We start from the raw sequence: 18102 nt of genomic DNA, 5'->3' as shown, positions 1-18102 counted from the left end.
AACCACATATATATGAATAACATATAGTGATTGTTTTTTTTAAGCAAGTATAAACTCTTGAAGGATAGTATATATCTTGTTAACATCATACGTTGTGTAAATTCTTAAAACTATTGATCACGCGTTCCGATATCACCTCCGTGTTTTGATAATTACTTTCTCAACCGACAGACCCACCTGCAGACCGACCATCCATGGGCGTCAACCCGTCTCTTCCTGTAGTCGTTGGGCGGACCCGTCTTACTAATGGCCACCATCGCCGTCTAACTTAATTAAGACTTCAGTAACGTCAGAGATTATCATTTACTTTTTGTCTGTGCCTTTATTTTTGTATTCCACAAACCTCGCCACACATCTAGCAAAATGTCACAGATAAAATTAACATTTGTTTCAGGAATAGCAGTTTGAAATATTGCCGTTGGTGTCACTGGCGGGAATTTGTAGCCTGCTAAATCAGGTTAGGTGTGACACGAGAGGAAAATGCAAGTCAGTCCGATTCAGCAGAACTGCAGTTTGCCGAACTGACATGTGTGTGTTTTTTCTGATCTTTAATTCGGGGTGATGGGGTAGCCTAGTTCATAAAGTCGTCACGCCCAACACATGAGAGTTCCTTTAAACATGTTTGGGGAAAAACAAACAAAACAAAAATCATCTGCACTGGCTAAAAATTCAGTTGGAAATCCATGAAAATATAGAAAAAACTCATGACGATTTTTTAACCTGGATTTATGGCTGCATTCGCACACTCATGGCTCTCAAACAGTAAATATGAGTGAATAGTCAGAAACTATATCACTACACCCCTTCCCTCATGATCAGCGCGCATGCGCAAACGTCTCTATCTCTTGATGGTCTCTGCAGCAAATGAACTGGCATCCTGTTAAATTAAGAAAATCATACTTTAGAAATTCTACAGCAAATATCCATTTATTTCAGAACTGAAATGATAAACAGACACATAACGGCTGTGATTCTTATTTTTTATGTTTGAAAACAACTTTTTTGTGGAGCATTCTGACTGGGATAATTCATGCGTTGTTAAAAACTTAAGACTTCCGGAATTCCGCTTGCTGCTTGTGGGATAAACCGGTTAATTACGTAATTAATGTCAAATCAGGTTTTTAACAAACATGGATCAAACGCATCACTGACGAAAATATATGTTATACCTCATTACCCAGTGTTCATGTCAGCTGTAATTATCCTGGAAGACAGGAAATGACGTCACGAAGTCTCCACATGTCTTCTTCCTTCCTCTTGCTGGTCCATCATTAGTCTGTTTAAGGATGGCTATCTCAGAATTATCATCTCCATGCAAATCTTTGAAGTGATCATTAGCTTTCCTTACTTGGCGGTCGATAGGAAGCAAAGTGAGAGAGAGTGAGTAAGGTTTTATACCGCTTTTTAGCAATATTGCAGCAATATCACGCAGGGGACACCGGAAATATATACCCATGGTACCCATGTGGAGATTCGAGATTCGGCAGCCCTACCTCACCAGATACAAGATATAGCACTAACAAAGTCAAAGATGCTAAAGATTTCAGGTGCTCCTTTCACGAAGCACCCTTTACTAAGGTTAACCTGAACTCCCATTCTTTAACATTGCACTAAGGTTACCTTTGTTTGTGAAACAGGAACCCGGGTTCGATTCTCACAAATGGGAAGTTTTGTGGTGTAACAAGTTCGGCTGTCACGATATTGATGCGATTATAACCTACGTCACATGTCTGCGCTGAAGTGCATCTTCTGATCTGCTTTGCTGTGGCTGTGCAAACGTCATAAATAGGATCACCATAGTGATTGCGTGTTTAGAATGTGTCTATGTTTATACTGTGCCACTAAATGGATCTTGTGTGATAAGACTGTTAACATGACTATATCCATCCATTTCCAGCTATATTTTAAATCAATAAAATGTATATCAATCCGTTAATATCTGTTTACAAGCACGTAATAAAGCTGTGATCACGTGGAGGTCTCTCATAAAGCAGAAACATTATACGGGTCGTAGGTGACAGCTGGTTGCTGGCCTGGATGACTTGGTTGTCACTGGTTCATTGCAATAATTGCTCTTCGACACCTTTATGGTACTGATTTTTTCTTTCATTGTTTGTTAACGATCCACTCCAATATTACATCTATACAACGGTGGTCTATTTATAATCGCTTCTGAACCAGATAATCGAGTGAATAACGACGTGATCGTCGATCTACGCAGTTGGGATACGATGACGATTTAAACAAATCGGCGGACCTGACCACCCAATCCCGCTATTCGCCTCTTACAGGAACGGGCTGTCAGAGATCAATTCTAGTCCGGGTCTTCAAGGGGTAGCATCTTTATGGAGTAGAGAGAAGGAATTATCTTAAACGATAAATCTGATTTTATCCGTTTTGTTCGACATTCGACAGTATGCTCAGCTCTCTGCGACCTTCAGTGCCGTGTGGATTTAATAGACAAGGGTTTAAAAAGTTCGAGTAGACAATCTATCTGCCCTGGTGTGGTATCGATTAGTAACTGTTCTGTAACCGAATATCTGATTTAAATGATATACTGTTCACACAAGCGGGGTATTAATCGACAAAGCGTTCTCGATGTCTTCTAGAGCCTTGGCTTAAATAAACATTCAGATAGTATTTTAGCACACAGTCCTCAATGCATCCTCTCCTCAACTGTCTCTGTTCTGGGCGGAGATAAGGATGGTCTGTGGACGATGGTCTGTGACCCTCTTCGAAGTCACGCTTAGATTCTGCTGAATTGCCGTCGTGCATCCGTACCCACCCTCACTTGTAACGTTCAACCTAGACTTACACAATATTTGTTTTGAAGTAAAATAATAATAGTTTGAACGATAATTTCTATTAAATAATATAAAGCAGACTAGGGTCCTCGGATTGCTGTCCTTTCATCACTTGAAATATCAAGTGATGGTGAACGTCCACTCTTTACGTAAGTCCAACATCGAGACCTAGCTCTTCATCCAGTCACGAACGATTGGCTCACTCATCATCAAGATGTGCCCAGTCTACAAAGATGCGCATCTTCATGAGACATTGTGTGACAGGTGCGGCCTCCTCTACATGCATCCACTTATCCACTTCGTATTTGCCTGTGAGTATATCGTCGGCAAATTACAAACTGTATTGCTCCCTAACAAACATTGTACTCCTAGACTTCTCGATCAGCTTTTATCTGTACTATCTCTCAGAGTAAGACCTTGTGTTGTGCTTGCTGTCCTGCAGACCAAACTACAAACTCACCTGTAGAGAAAGGGAGTCCTTTGTTGAAAGGTCTATGAATATTTCTCCATTCAATGTGGAGACACTTCTACCGCCCTAAATGCGATTAAGCAACGTTGTCACACAACCTTCAAGTTAAACAGTTTAAATGACATGGATATCAAATCCTGCCTAGTTGTAAATATCATGAGTGTTGCTATCTTACTACATATTCATTATTTATAATGTGCAATATTTGTCTTTGCCTCTTCGATGGATAGAGTTACTATGCATCCATGAACTCAGCATTCAGTACAGCTTGGGACAAGACTACGTATAAACATCGTCGCCTTGGAATCATATCTTGGCGTAAGGTACTTAAATTTAGCCTCGAGCAGTGATCGAGGAAGGGGCTGAGACAAATCATGGTTGGAAAATGAGTGGATATACGTGTCCAAGAACCGATAATGAAATATTGGGTCAGTATAAGGGCCGGCGGCACATCAATAGCTGACCACGCATCGCAGTGAGGACGGTATTGTCAGGACATTGACCGTAAGCTTTGCTCAGTGTCGTCATATGGCGCTGTTAGACTTGCTGTGTGATCGCGTTTTTCTCTTGTGGAACATTGTGTGTGGAACGTGTACGTTATTTATACGTCAGCATCATCATCAGCGGCAGCAGCAACATCGTCGTTTTCGTTGTTTTCTCTGGTTAAACATTTTGTTTGAAATGTGCATGTGCTATTACTGCATCATCATTCATCATCATCATCATCATCATCATCATCATCACTACCACCATCATCGTGATTATCTTTTCTTTGTTGTTTTTTGTTTGTTTATTTTTTGCATAACATTTGTTTGGAATGTATATATATTACTACTGTATCATCATCATCACCACCACCATCATCATCATCATCTTCGTCATCATCTTCATCATCGTCGTCGTCGTCATCATCATCATCATCACCTTCATCATCGTCATCATCATTTTCATCTTCATCGTCGTCGTCGTGGTTGTTTTTTTTCCTGCATAACATTTTGTTTTCAATGTGTAAGTTGTTACTGCACCATCGCCACCACCACCATCATCATCGTCGACGTCGTCGTCGTCATATCAGTTTTCATTATCTCCCTGAACTTCCGACAAGCAGCTGCCAAACCCCATAACGCTGTTACAGGACCCAGAAGGTCATCATCCATTACAACGTTACGTCTTTCATCCACTGTCTAATTAAGACGATAATTCATGATGAATTACCCCTTGTTGGGCACTAATTAACCGAGCTGTGGGTAAATACAAAATAACGAACAGAACGAATCTGCCCTCACAGCGACCTCGCTTACTGAATCATCAGCTTCCACTTAAACAAAAGGTTAATGCATGACGCTCTAACCATAACGCGTATTTAAGGGTTTTAAAATTGGCAGATAATTCCACCAACGACGAGTTGAACTGAAAGCTAATGTATCTTGTTAGCCGAACCGAGGATCCCGTGTTGGAGGGGAATTCGGGCAAAATCGATACTGATCGCTTCAAAGGCATCTGGGATCAATAATGAATGAGATTGATGATATACTGACTTGATTAGTCTGTGGGGTAACTTATTCGGTGTGATGGATGGCAATTCACGCCTAACATGGGTTCTCGCCTTTCTTCCAACAGCCGCGGGATCAGTAGTGGTTATGCCTCCATTCTCATGTTAAGTTTTGGTTGTTACAATCGATGTGCTTCGTAGCGTGTGTTAATGCACGTAGACTGGAGTTACTTTCTTATTGACCTGCATGCTCATTGTATACGAAGGTCAAGTGTGAGGTTAGGGCAGTCTGCCACCGTCGCTAGCAGCAACGAGGTATAGTTTGCCAGTGGGTCCCCCCTATATCCAACTTCTCTGAAAATAACGCTCATGTGTCTCGAGAGAATACACTCACAAATGATTTCAGCAATTCAACATCATGGCTTGCATAATTCATTTTCTTACTCAAAATTAAACGTTATCATCATTTCCACAAAAGAACTGCACCGTTTCAGATTTACACGAAATATTAAATGACCCGATAAAACACGCGTATGTGGGTCAAATGTGACAACAATCTCTTTATCACTGGCGACGGGGACGGACATTCTTTAAAACTACCAGGAGACATTGGGTATACTGTAGGGACGTATACTCTCTCTAAAACCACACGAGGAGACATGTTCGTACAAGAGGCATATACTTACTCTGAAAAGCACATTAGGAGACATGGATTCTTGGGGCACGTACTTTCCCTGAAACCACACAGTTGATCTTTATCAAGATGCAAACGTATATGGTCTAAAATGCAAACATATATAGTAACTCTCATCTAATTCTGATTTCATTTTCAAGCACAATTATAAATGATACGTCGTTTCCGTTTCATTATATCCAGGCCTCGTAGCGTCACGCTGTGCTCGGTCGGTTCTATCTTAGTTCCCTTGTCAAGAATCTTCAAGAAAACTGTTTTCCAAGCAATAAGACTTACGTTATTTATATCACATTTGCCTTATGTGTAATATTTCTGAAACGGCACACACGTCAGATGAAACTTGTGACGTCAATGGTGGTATTTCAAGTTAAACTAAAATCACCGATAAACGTCTTCAACATTTTAAAATTCCAGCAATGTACAAACACGGAGGCAGAGCCAAACAAGTGACATCGTAGACGCTGAGCTGTGGAGAGTCGAGTTAACCTTACATACCAAGTCATCCGATCGAATATGTCCCTGGTACTTTATCGGTTAGCACTTACGTTAGCTCGTAGGAGGGTTGCTGGGTAATTGGAAAATTGTCCTCTGTCTCGGGAACAATCAGGTTGTTATTGATTGCGTAAAGACCAGTGACAGTGAAAGGACAAATACATTGAGGTGGCACTTTACAAGAAGATAAGATTTGCTTCTTTCATTCAGTCCCTTTCTACCCGAAGAACCTAGATGAGGAAGGCTTGAAATATTAATACGAGGAAGAAGCAGCTTTAGCTGTCTGAGTGGAGAAAATAATTGTGACGAATGGGAACAGTAGACAATGAAAAAGATTCACCTGCGGTTTGTTGAGGAAAGCGGCGGGGGAGGAGATGGAGTGAATCGGAGTGTTGACGAGCAAAGCGGCGGGGAAGGAGATGGAGTGTTTCGGAGTGTTGTTGGGGAATACGGCGGGGGAGGAGATGGAGTGAATGTGAGTGTTGTTGGGGAAAGCGGCGGGGGAGGAGATGGAGTGTTTCGGAGTGTTGTTGGGGAAGGCGGCGGGGGAGGAGATGGAGTGAATCGGAGTGTTGTTGGGGAAAGCGGCGGGGGAGGAGATGGAGTGAATCGGTGTGTTGACGAGCAAAGCGGCGGAGAAGGAGATGGAGTGTTTCGGAGTGTTGTTGGGGAATACGGCGGGGGAGGAGATGGAGTGAATGTGAGTGCTGTTGGGGAAAGCGGCGGGGGAGGAGATGGAGCGTTTCGGAGTGTTGTTGGGGAAGGCGGCGGGGGAGGAGATGGAGTGAATGTGAGTGTTGTTGGGGAAGGCGGCGGGGGAGGAGATGGAGTGAATCGGAGTGTTGTTGCGGAAAGCGGCGGGGAAGGAGATGGATTGAATTGGAGTGTTGTTGGGGAAGGCGGCGGGGGAGGAGATGGAGTCAATTGGAGTGTTGTTGGGGAAGGCGGCGGGGGAGGAGATGGAGTCAATTGGAGTGTTGTTGGGGAAGGCGGCGGGGGAGAAGATGGAGTCAACTGGAGTGTTTTTGGGGAAAGTGGCAGGGGAGGAGATGGAGTCAATTGGAGTGTTGTTGAGGAAAGTGGCAGGGAAGGAGATGGAGTCAATTGGAGTGTTGTTGAGGGAAGGAGATGGAGTGAATTGGAGTGTTGTTGGGGAAGGCGGCGGGGGAGGAGATGGAGTCAATTGGAGTGTTGTTGAGGAAAGCGGCAGGGAAGGAGATGGAGTGAATTGGAGTGTTGTTGGGGAAGGCGGCGGGGGAGGAGATGGAGTGAATCGGAGTGTTGTTGGGGAAAGCGGCGGGGGAGGAGATGGAGTGAATCGGTGTGTTGACGAGCAAAGCGGCGGAGAAGGAGATGGAGTGTTTCGGAGTGTTGTTGGGGAATACGGCGGGGGAGGAGATGGAGTGAATGTGAGTGTTGTTGGGGAAAGCGGCGGGGGAGGAGATGGAGCGTTTCGGAGTGTTGTTGGGGAAGGCGGCGGGGGAGGAGATGGAGTGAATGTGAGTGTTGTTGGGGAAGGCGGCGGGGGAGGAGATGGAGTGAATCGGAGTGTTGTTGCGGAAAGCGGCGGGGAAGGAGATGGATTGAATTGGAGTGTTGTTGGGGAAGGCGGCGGGGGAGGAGATGGAGTCAATTGGAGTGTTGTTGGGGAAGGCGGCGGGGGAGGAGATGGAGTCAATTGGAGTGTTGTTGGGGAAGGCGGCGGGGGAGGAGATGGAGTGTTTCGGAGTGTTTTTGGGGAAAGTGGCAGGGGAGGAGATGGAGTCAATTGGAGTGTTGTTGAGGAAAGTGGCAGGGAAGGAGATGGAGTCAATTGGAGTGTTGTTGAGGGAAGGAGATGGAGTGAATTGGAGTGTTGTTGGGGAAGGCGGCGGGGGAGGAGATGGAGTCAATTGGAGTGTTGTTGAGGAAAGCGGCAGGGAAGGAGATGGAGTGAATTGGAGTGTTGTTGGGGAAGGCGGCGGGGGAGGAGATGGAGTCAATTGGAGTGTTGTTGGGGAAAGTGGCAGGGGAGGAGATGGAGTCAATTGGAGTGTTGTTGAGGAAAGTGGCAGGGAAGGAGATGGAGTCAATTGGAGGGTTGTTGAAGGGAGGAGATGGAGTGAATTGGAGTGTTGTTGAGGAAAGTGGCGGGGAAGGAGATGGAGTGAATTGGAGTGTTGTTGTTGGGGAAAGCGGCGGGGAAGGAGATGGAGTGAATTCGAGTGTTGTTGTTGCGGAAGGCGGCGGGGAAGGAGATGGAGTGAATTGGAGTGTTGTTGCGGAAAGCGGCAAGGGAGGAGATGGAGTGAATTGGAGTGTTGTTGGGAAAAGCGGCGGGGAAGGAGATGGAGTCAATTGGAGTGTTGTTGGGGAAAGTGGCAGGGAAGGAGATGGAGTCAATCGGAGTGTTGTTGGGGAAAGTGGCAGGGGAGGAAGTGGGGTGAACTGGAGTGTTGTTGGGGAAAGCGGCGAGGAAGGAGATGGAGTGAATTGGAGTGTTGTTGTTGCGGAAGGCGGCGAGGAAGGAGATGGAGTGACTTGGAGTGTTGCTGGAGAAAGCGGCGGGGAAGGAGGTGGGATGAATTGGAGTGTTGTTGCGGAAAGCGGCAAGGGAGGAGATGGAGTGAATTGGAGTGTTGTTGGGAAAAGCGGCGGGGAAGGAGATGGAGTCAATTGGAGTGTTGTTGGGGAAAGTGGCAGGGAAGGAGATGGAGTCAATCGGAGTGTTGTTGGGGAAAGTGGCAGGAGGGGAAGTGGGGTGAATTGGAGTGTTGTTGGGGAAAGCGGCGAGGAAGGAGATGGAGTGAATTGGAGTGTTGTTGTTGCAGAAGGTGGCGGGGAAGGAGATGGAGTGAATCGGAGTGTTGTTGGGGAAAGTGGCAGGGAAGGAGATGGAGTCAATCGGAGTGTTGTTGGGGAAAGTGGCAGGGGAGGAAGTGGGGTGAACTGGAGTGTTGTTGGGGAAAGCGGCGAGGAAGGAGATGGAGTGAATTGGAGTGTTGTTGCAGAAGGTGGCGGGGAAGGAGATGGAGTGAATCGGAGTGTTGTTGGGGAAAGTGGCAGGGAAGGAGATGGAGTCAATCGGAGTGTTGTTGGGGAAAGTGGCAGGAGGGGAAGTGGGGTGAATTGGAGTGTTGTTGGGGAAAGCGGCGAGGAAGGAGATGGAGTGAATTGGAGTGTTGTTGTTGCAGAAGGTGGCGGGGAAGGAGATGGAGTGAATCGGAGTGTTGTTGGGGAAAGTGGCAGGGAAGGAGATGGAGTCAATCGGAGTGTTGTTGGGGAAAGTGGCAGGGGAGGAAGTGGGGTGAACTGGAGTGTTGTTGGGGAAAGCGGCGAGGAAGGAGATGGAGTGAATTGGAGTGTTGTTGCAGAAGGTGGCGGGGAAGGAGATGGAGTGAATCGGAGTGTTGTTGGGGAAAGTGGCAGGGAAGGAGATGGAGTCAATCGGAGTGTTGTTGGGGAAAGTGGCAGGGGAGGAAGTGGGGTGAACTGGAGTGTTGTTGGGGAAAGCGGCGAGGAAGGAGATGGAGTGAATCGGGGTGTTGTTGGGGAAAGTGGCAGGGGAGGAAGTGGGGTGAACTGGAGTGTTGTTGGGGAAAGCGGCGAGGAAGGAGATGGAGTGAATTGGGGTGTTGTTGGGGAAAGTGGCAGGGAAGGAGATGGAGTGAATTGGAGTGTTGTTGGGGAAGGCGGCGGGGGAGGAGATGGAGTGAATTGGAGTGTTGTTGGGGAAAGCGGCGGGGAAGGAGGTGGAGTGAATCGGAGTGTTGTTGGGGAAAGCGGCGGGGGAGGAGATGGAGTGAATCGGAGTCGGGACTCGGAACGTCTTAGTTTCTTTCTTTCAAACTAACGTTTACGTCAACCATCAGTCAACTTTCCGGCGGCGCATGTTTGGAATGTTTATATGTTTTATGTAAACATTATTTAGAAATCACGAAATGGGTACCTCAGAAAATGACTGATTCACAGAGAAAACAAACCACAAATCAATACAGTATTTCATCAGGAAGTATTCACAATGATGGATAAACACACAGGAAAATAACGTTAACATCATCTACTGAGGAATGAGTTCTCTTGGAAACCACATGGAATGGTAGCTCAGACCTGTCATCCAGGTTTCCGAGAGTGGATGGGCTGTGGTTCGATTCCTGCCCAATCAGAGATGAAAGATAGTGCTTGTTGTTTCTCCGTCTATAAATGTACAGTTTGATGATGTCTAAAGGGATGTCAGAACCATGTTAAAACCCATTTCACCTCATTTCACCTCACCTCACCGCAGTCCACTAACACATTCACTCACTACCACTAACATATTCACTTACAACCCGGTAACACATTCACTCACTACCCATTAACACATTCACTTACTACCCTCTAAAACATTCACTCACTACCTAATAACACAGTGATGGTAACTATTCTGTCCAGCACCTCGCGTTATGGAGTAACGTTATGCATTTGTCTCACTACCCAGTAACACATTCACTCACTACCTAATAACACAGTGATGGTAACTATTCTGTCCAGCACCTTGCGTTATGTATTTGTCTGCAACTACTCATAACCTACTGCGAGAAACGGTTCACTGTATCAGATACTTTCTGACCTATGCCACAAATCCCCAAATAACACCAGTCACCCCGTCAGCAATACTTCAGCAATGATGGTGACAGATTTGTGCCCGTAAAGACCTAATTGTCCTTCGAGTGGCACGGCCTGATAGCTCGCCCGTGATCCAATCACTTCAGCACTGGTATTTAACGTTCTCTCATAGCGTCCCTAGCAACATCATCTGCGGCACGAAACAACACCGCGGGGGCGTTTACGACAAGGCCATTAGAGCAGATGATTATTGTTATAAATCAAATTAATCTGCTTATCTCAGATAAATTTATGCTCTAAGGACGAGATACGAAACAACATGGACTCGCAAACAGCCATGTGGGAAAGATTGTTTGTGATCGCGATATTTCATGGAATCCATGTTTTTGTAATGAGTACGTTTCAATGGACGAAAATAGGGCCCACTCAAATTTATAAGAAGTTTTAAATACGTTTTTGCTGATTTAGGACACATATGCCCTAAAATCATATAACTCAAAATAGTAACACACACTGGGATATTGGGCATCCAGGACGTTTCTGTGATGTGCTACGGACACTCACTAGTGCAGCAAGTGTTCATCTCATACCAAACAAGCCCAGAGCCGTACAGTAGTTCACTTTTCTAAATAAGGAGGGCACTATCAACGTTAAAAGAGTGTTATATTTTGTGCTTTAAAGTGATCTATAGAAAACACACTGTAAAACAAAGTCTGTATAACCATACTTACTCACTAACTCCGTTTCCTGATGAGAACGCTCTCTTGGAACACCGTTTAGTTTTGGCCTTCTCTGAACACCATACTTGGACAGACAATTACAAGACAGTTGTGTTAAAAAGAGCATAACTAAATGCCAGAAAAGACGGATGTATGCCTAAGCTAACGAACGAAGCAATTCATTAGTCATCTTGCTCATGCTGTGACATACACTAACGTCAGTTTGCTTACGAATATAGGTGAAGGTTATCTCATGTTTCAAATCCAACTGTTTGGAATACCTGTATACCTAGATGAAGGTTATCCCAAATTACCAATCCAACTGTTTGGAATACCTGTATACATAGATGGAGGTTATCCCAAATTACCAATCCAACTGTTTGGAATACCTGTATACATAGATGGAGGTTATCCCAAATTACCAATCCAACTGTTTGGAATACCTGTATACATAGAAGAAGGATACCCTATGTTACTAATGCAGCTCTATCTGAATACCTGCATACATAACAGAAGGTTATCCCATGTTACCAGTCCAACTATTTGAAATACCTGGACCACGCTCGCCTGTGCTGAAAGCAACCCGTCAGGATACAGCGACACGACTGAGTGAGTGATCACGGTGATTGGATGACCAATGGGCGCAACTGGTGAAGTCATTTGTTACTCTTCCTGACATGTGAACAATAAAACTCTTAGTGAACCATACGCAGGTGTAGATCATCAAATATTCGACATGTTTTAGACGAACTTCGAGATAACTAGTTTTCTCGATAAGCAGCAGAATTTCTTCAAAGAAAATGTGAGGCCCCTGGAGAACATATTGATTCAAGCATTTCTTACATGTCGAGGCTTTACGTCTTTCAAGTAAGAATGAATAAGACTGAATCGAAATGGATGGAAATAAATCAAGTTACCATGTCTCATTGGCACTTACAACAACCATGATATTTGCAGCTAACAAGATCAATGTGTGCAGTGCATAGATGTGCATTGATATATGCATTGATATTCATCACATTTCTAGACGCCAGACCTGCTCTAGTTATATCAGCGTGACCTGTACATAATCCACTAATCAGGGCCAGACAGACCTGCTCTAGTTATATCAGCGTGACCTGTACATAATCCACTAATCAGGGCCAGACAGACCTGCTCTAGTTATATCAGCGTGACCTGTACATAATCTACGTATCAGGGCCAATCAGACCTGCTCTTGTTATATCAGCGTGACCTGTACATAATCCACTAATCAGGGCCAGACAGACCTGCTCTAGTTATATCAGCGTGACCTGTACATAATCTACGTATCAGGGCCAATCAGACCTGCTCTAGTTATATCAGCGTGACCTGTACATAATCTACGCATCAGGGCCAGCCAGACGAGAGGTTGATAGCACGAGCACTAACACTCAACGTCGTTAGGGGCCCTCGCACTACCCGATGAACAAGTGTGGAAAACCAGAATTTGGTCTCACACATTGTGGCCATGTGGGGAATCGAACCTGGGTCTTCGGCTTGACGAGCGAACGCTTTCACCACTAGACTACCCCTCAAACGTCTGGATAGAAAGAGGTTCAAACAAAGCAGAGAGAACGCATTATTCCCATCGGCATAGTTGGCATAGTTCCCAATGCAGTCATGATATATCAGTCAATCACGCGGTCATATGTCAGACGCAAGGGGAAGTTGTATAAGCGTGATGAAATCAGCCATATTAGACGGCCTTCCGATGTAATTGAAAATACACATGTCAAAGAATACAGCTCTATAGCACGTGGTGCAAGCACGTGAAGTCTTTAAATTAATTCATAATGTATGAATCATATCGTAAATATTCAACTAAAGCTCTGTTATGAAAGGGAGGCGACCACGTGTTATAATGTCACTGTAACTATGTTTGTGTCTTCACCTGACGCAGAACGACCTGACTGAGACGTCACAGGCTGAAGCAATCTGCGCAGCAAACTTCATTCATGACATTGTTTTTCATGAGTAGTTATCAACTCTGCAGACAAGCCAAACAAGGACTGTAAACTGCCGGGCAAGCTTTTGTTTTGTTTGTGTGTTTGTTTCTTTGCATGTAAGTTTGTTTGCATTTCTGTTGCTTAAACGCAGAAGTCAGCAAATAGAGATATATGATGGCAGTCTGTAAATATCGAGTCTGGAACAGACCCTCCAGTGACTGACAGCATGATCATTGATACGTTAAAGTGTCAACCAGGTCAGCGAACCTCAGTTCTCAGTTCTAACTCAGGTCTTCACGAATCTCTCGCCCATAAGAAATACCATTGGCGAAAAGCACAAGCATCCACGGTCTATGTGATTCACTGACTAACTCTAGGGTGCATAAAAGGAAATCAGAATCGTTTTGATTAAAGGAAAATTGAGCTCGGGTCAGTTGTATTCTCCCCAGGAAGTAGAGAATGTGCGCTACAACAGCGATCCATATTCCGGGATAATGATAAAGTTGAACAATAAACGTTTAAACTGACGTATTATAGTTGTGACTGACAACCTGTCTTTATTGATTCAATCACTTTGTCTCCAAACCCCCTAGTAAGAAGCACTGAAAGGAATATCATTTAGTAAATGCCTTCATTACCCGCCTTCAATATCTGTTTGAAAGGCTCTAATTACAGCGACAGGACCTCACACGACTTTGAGAAGCATTGTCTGTGTGAGTCCCTGAACCACTTTCCCAACTGACATGCCGTAGTCTGTGAGGGGCACAGCGTCCACGATGTTGGGGGCATGGTATACCTAGTCTAGTGGATAACGCGTTCACTCATTACCACGGTTTGATTCCCCATATGGTTACACTGATTTCCCATATTCTTATTACAATGCCAATGTAACATCTACCCACTTTAGCCGTTAGATTCCGATCGTTTGCCGATTTACATATTTTCAGATTTTATAAATATGTGAATTCTTAAATAAGATCAGTATGTAGTTCTCTTATATGACATCGGCGACAATTGCGTTGTTAGTGTCAATGGCGAAGACTTTGTTTTTCAGTCGAGAACCCCCTTTTCGCCTTCCCATATTGTAACAAGTGAGTTTAGATTCTAAGCTGAAAACCCGAATACGCTCTACGCGTGTTTATAATTACGTTCAACAACTATTACTAAATGTGTTCAGTTTCTTAATGTGAGAAATACCCTGATTCCTCCTCACTTATCGTCCCCGAGTCCGTTGTAGTACTCGTATATTGTACTGTATATAAATGTTATTAAGTTCTCAGGGAATCGATTTCCTCTTTCAGTTTCAATATATATTGTACATCTCATCCACAACTGACTCTGTGCAAAACCGATGCGTACTGTAAACACATATCTGGATTTTCAATGTCTATAATCGCTAATCGTGTTCACATGATGGAGTTGTTACGTTAAGATGGTGGTCAGTCTGTCGAAGGTAGCTCATTGCATGCTGATGGACTCTAAACATGTTTAGATGTATACTAGTAACGAATAGGTACTCCATCTACATTCATAAACAGCTTGGGATCTATGTACTAAAGTTTGGAAAACACACACCAACCTTCCAGATACAGTCATATATCTTTACATCGACGGAAGTTCACAACAGAAAATTTCGTGCTAATCGATTTTATTTATAAACATTGTTGGATGAAAGCGTAAACAACATTATGACAAAGAGCTAAGGTAAAATACCTGTCCAGATACCCTTTTCTATATCACTACATCTGTTAATACTATGGGTGTCTGTCCTACAGCACTGCCTGTATATGTTAATCCTATAGATGTCTGTCTGACAGCACTGCCTGTATGTGTTAATCCTACAGGTGTCTGACAGCACTGCCTGAATATGCTAATGCTATAGGTGTTTGTATGGTAGCACTGCCTGTACATGTTTATCCTACAGGTGTCTGTCTGACAACATTCCGTATATTTATTAGGCCTGTCAGAACACGCTCACTTTTTGTCGCTTCGACATCCATGAGCTGACATTTAAAACTTTACAATTCATTGATTGCAAAATCTGTAATCAATAGCTGTCTTTAAACCTTCATATACCACTTCTTGCCAGGTCACATATAGACCAGGAGAGCAGGTTACATACCCCCTCTGCTTGGTTAAACAATAAACAGCACGGGTAACCAAAGCAGTCCAACTATTAATATCTAAATGACCATTACACTGCAGTTTAAACTGTTATGTGCCAACCAAGTCTAACATACGTACAATCAGACCATGTCTGTTTGTCTAATGTTGGGGATACCTTGTCCCGCCACTTGCATAGATATCTATGTGTACAACGTTATATATGTTAGGGATGTATTAAGCAAAAGTAATAATCTACCACCAGAAAGAATGGTTGTATAAAAGACAACATAGCTCTGAGCAGTCTGTATCACTCTATTGAGGTACGTTAAGTGATCTTCAAACATAGTGACTGAGAGACAATTCTGTCACACTAATTGTCCAGGGGTTTGGGTCCTTGACATAGCCTAGTGGTTAAAGCGTTCGCTCGTGGCGCAGAAGACCCGGGTTCGATTCCCAACATGCGCACAATGACTGAAGCCAATTTTGGTGTCCCCCTCCCTGATGTTGCTGGAATATTGCTAACAGCGGCGTAATATCACACTGAGTCCCTGACTCCAGCTGTTTTGTTTGAACTAATCTGATACTGTTGTCCATAATGTGTCCCAGAGAGACACTGCTGCGTCCTTTCGACTGCACTTTATACGAAGATCAGTGGAAATCATTAATGTCAGATATTGTAAAGGTACACAGGTAGTCTGGGGATGATCTAAACCCACACACATATTTGTAAAATTTATCTGTCTGTTACATTCAGAAATCATTAACAACTTCAAGACGTGATCAGGAGTGAGTTTAGTTTTACGCCGCACTCCGCAATATTCTAACTATCTGGCGACGGCCTGTAAATAATGAAGTTTGGACCAGACAATCCATTGAAAAACATCTTGAGCATTCATCCACGCATCTCAACCAAGTCAGAGAGTCTGACCACCTGATCCCTTTAGTCGCCCTTTATGACAAGCATGGGTTACTGAAGACCAATTCTACCCCTGATATTCACGGGTCCATTCAGTAGGTAGCGTATTATTATTTAATAGTATGTTCACATTCAGGTCGTTAACATTTACGTACAGATACGAACGTTGTCATGCCATCAGAAGGACTGAACGCTAGTGTTTGTTGTAAAGCAAGAAATAAACTGACGCACAAAGCACGTACACAAATATTTTTGCTAGCGACTAATTTCCATACAAAGGCAAATAGTACGCAAAGTGTTCTAATCACGTATGTGGTGCCGAAGCACCACTGATGAATCCAATGGCGACGTGCCTCGCCAACGTGGAGACTGCGCAGGTGATGGTCATCTTAAGGGGTGGTCATTCTTGGTGTTCCAGTTCTGTGACTATCTGGTCAGTCGGATCGGGATAGTCCAACTTGGACGGTACAGTCTGGCAATACGTCTGTCCGAATTCCACCATCTGCGATATCCCATTCTTGTACCACTGCAGATATTCTTGGCATTTAGATGAATGCCTTTAACATGGATCACCTAAAACTCAAAGTCTCTGAGTCTCGCGTACACGAAGCCTGTGGCTTGCTTGTAAGTCACAATCAAAACACTTTCAGATATCTTTACGGTAGGTATTGTTTGGGAAATAATCTCAGAACCACCGGGCTGCTTATTTGTGCATCAGAACATTTTCATTAAATCCGTGGCTCCCCAGACAAACCGTTTAGTCAGATAACGATCACCATCCAATCAACGTGTCACAGCTTGGATTAATACCCCTCTGTTTAGACAACCCTTAGCTTCTACCTTCGACCCTAGCTTCTATTCCCGTGTGCCACAATGAACTAGTCCCGAGACTATCAAAGCTAGAAGCCATAAATCTTTAAACGTTTTAAAAACACTCTTCATATACATGCATATGTTTACGTTTCGCATCACTTCCTAAATTAACGCAATTAATTTTAGACAATGACCCGGATCTTCACGAGAACGCAATAAAGGGTTATATGTAAATATTGTGTGTATCCATAACAGCTCCACGCTTCATATACAATTAAAGCACTAACTGGCACTATGAACCCGTCAATGGGTCAAGGTGTACAATTGGATAGATTTCTATTCTCAGCTCCTTAGGGAGTATACAGTGCTAATCAGAGTTACATAGTGTACTTAGTATATACACCAGGGGCGGTAAGGTAGCCAAGTGGTCAAAGCGTTCGCTCGTGAAGGCGAAAACCTGGGTTCGAATCCCCACATGGGTACAATGCGTGGAGTTCATTTCTGGACCCCAAGTAGGCCATGGCGTTGTATTTATTTCATCGTCTGAAAGGTAGAGGCTATCTCCGCACAGTGACAGTGATCGTACCCTATAGAGCACCACACATCGGATAAAGCGAGTAAGGAGACTCGCTGTTATTGCCATTATTGATGGAGATTAAACATTTATGCTGACAGTACGTATCTGTCGGAAACAAGCCATTCTAGCCCAGAGTACAAACTTGTCCAAAACAAGTATCTGTAGTTTGTGATGCATCATTGTCCAGGATACATATTTACCCGAGACAAATTTTTCAATTTTTGCCCGCGACTAGGTTATACACAGATTTTCCGCGACTAGCCTTCGTACATCTTTCCCGAGACTGGCGTTTGTGCATATTTGCCCGAGACTAGCATTTGTATATACTTTCCCAAGACTACCCTTTGTACATAATTGTCCGAAACTAGCCCTTTTAATATCTACCCGAGACCAACTTTTGTACATATTTGCCCGAGCCTAGTGTTTGTACACATTTGCCTAAGACTGGCATTTCTAATATTTGCCC

At 44.0% G+C, this 18102-nt stretch overlaps 2 protein-coding genes across 2 annotated transcripts in view; one reads left to right on the top strand and one right to left on the bottom strand.

Moving 5' to 3' along the window:
• Window positions 1-6865: 6865 nt before the first annotated feature.
• Window positions 6866-7858, top strand: LOC137287806 (PE-PGRS family protein PE_PGRS47-like). The gene has a single exon (XM_067820194.1). The coding sequence runs from the start codon at window positions 6866-6868 to the stop codon at window positions 7856-7858; it is 993 nt and encodes a 330-aa protein (XP_067676295.1).
• A 161-nt stretch (window positions 7859-8019) lies between these two features.
• LOC137287805 (uncharacterized) overlaps window positions 8020-18102 on the bottom strand; it is a 31979-nt gene continuing 21896 nt past the window's right edge. Inside the window, exon 2 of the mRNA XM_067820193.1 lies at window positions 8020-9771. Within this exon, the coding sequence (XP_067676294.1) occupies window positions 8020-9771 (1752 nt within the window). The remainder of the gene's footprint in view (window positions 9772-18102) is intronic.

This window comes from Haliotis asinina, chromosome 6 (genome assembly GCF_037392515.1).
Source record: "Haliotis asinina isolate JCU_RB_2024 chromosome 6, JCU_Hal_asi_v2, whole genome shotgun sequence".
In the NCBI taxonomy this organism is placed as follows: Eukaryota; Metazoa; Mollusca; class Gastropoda; order Lepetellida; family Haliotidae; genus Haliotis; species Haliotis asinina.
Note: the sequence above shows the minus strand (reverse complement) of the source record. Positions and strands in the feature narration are given on the sequence as shown.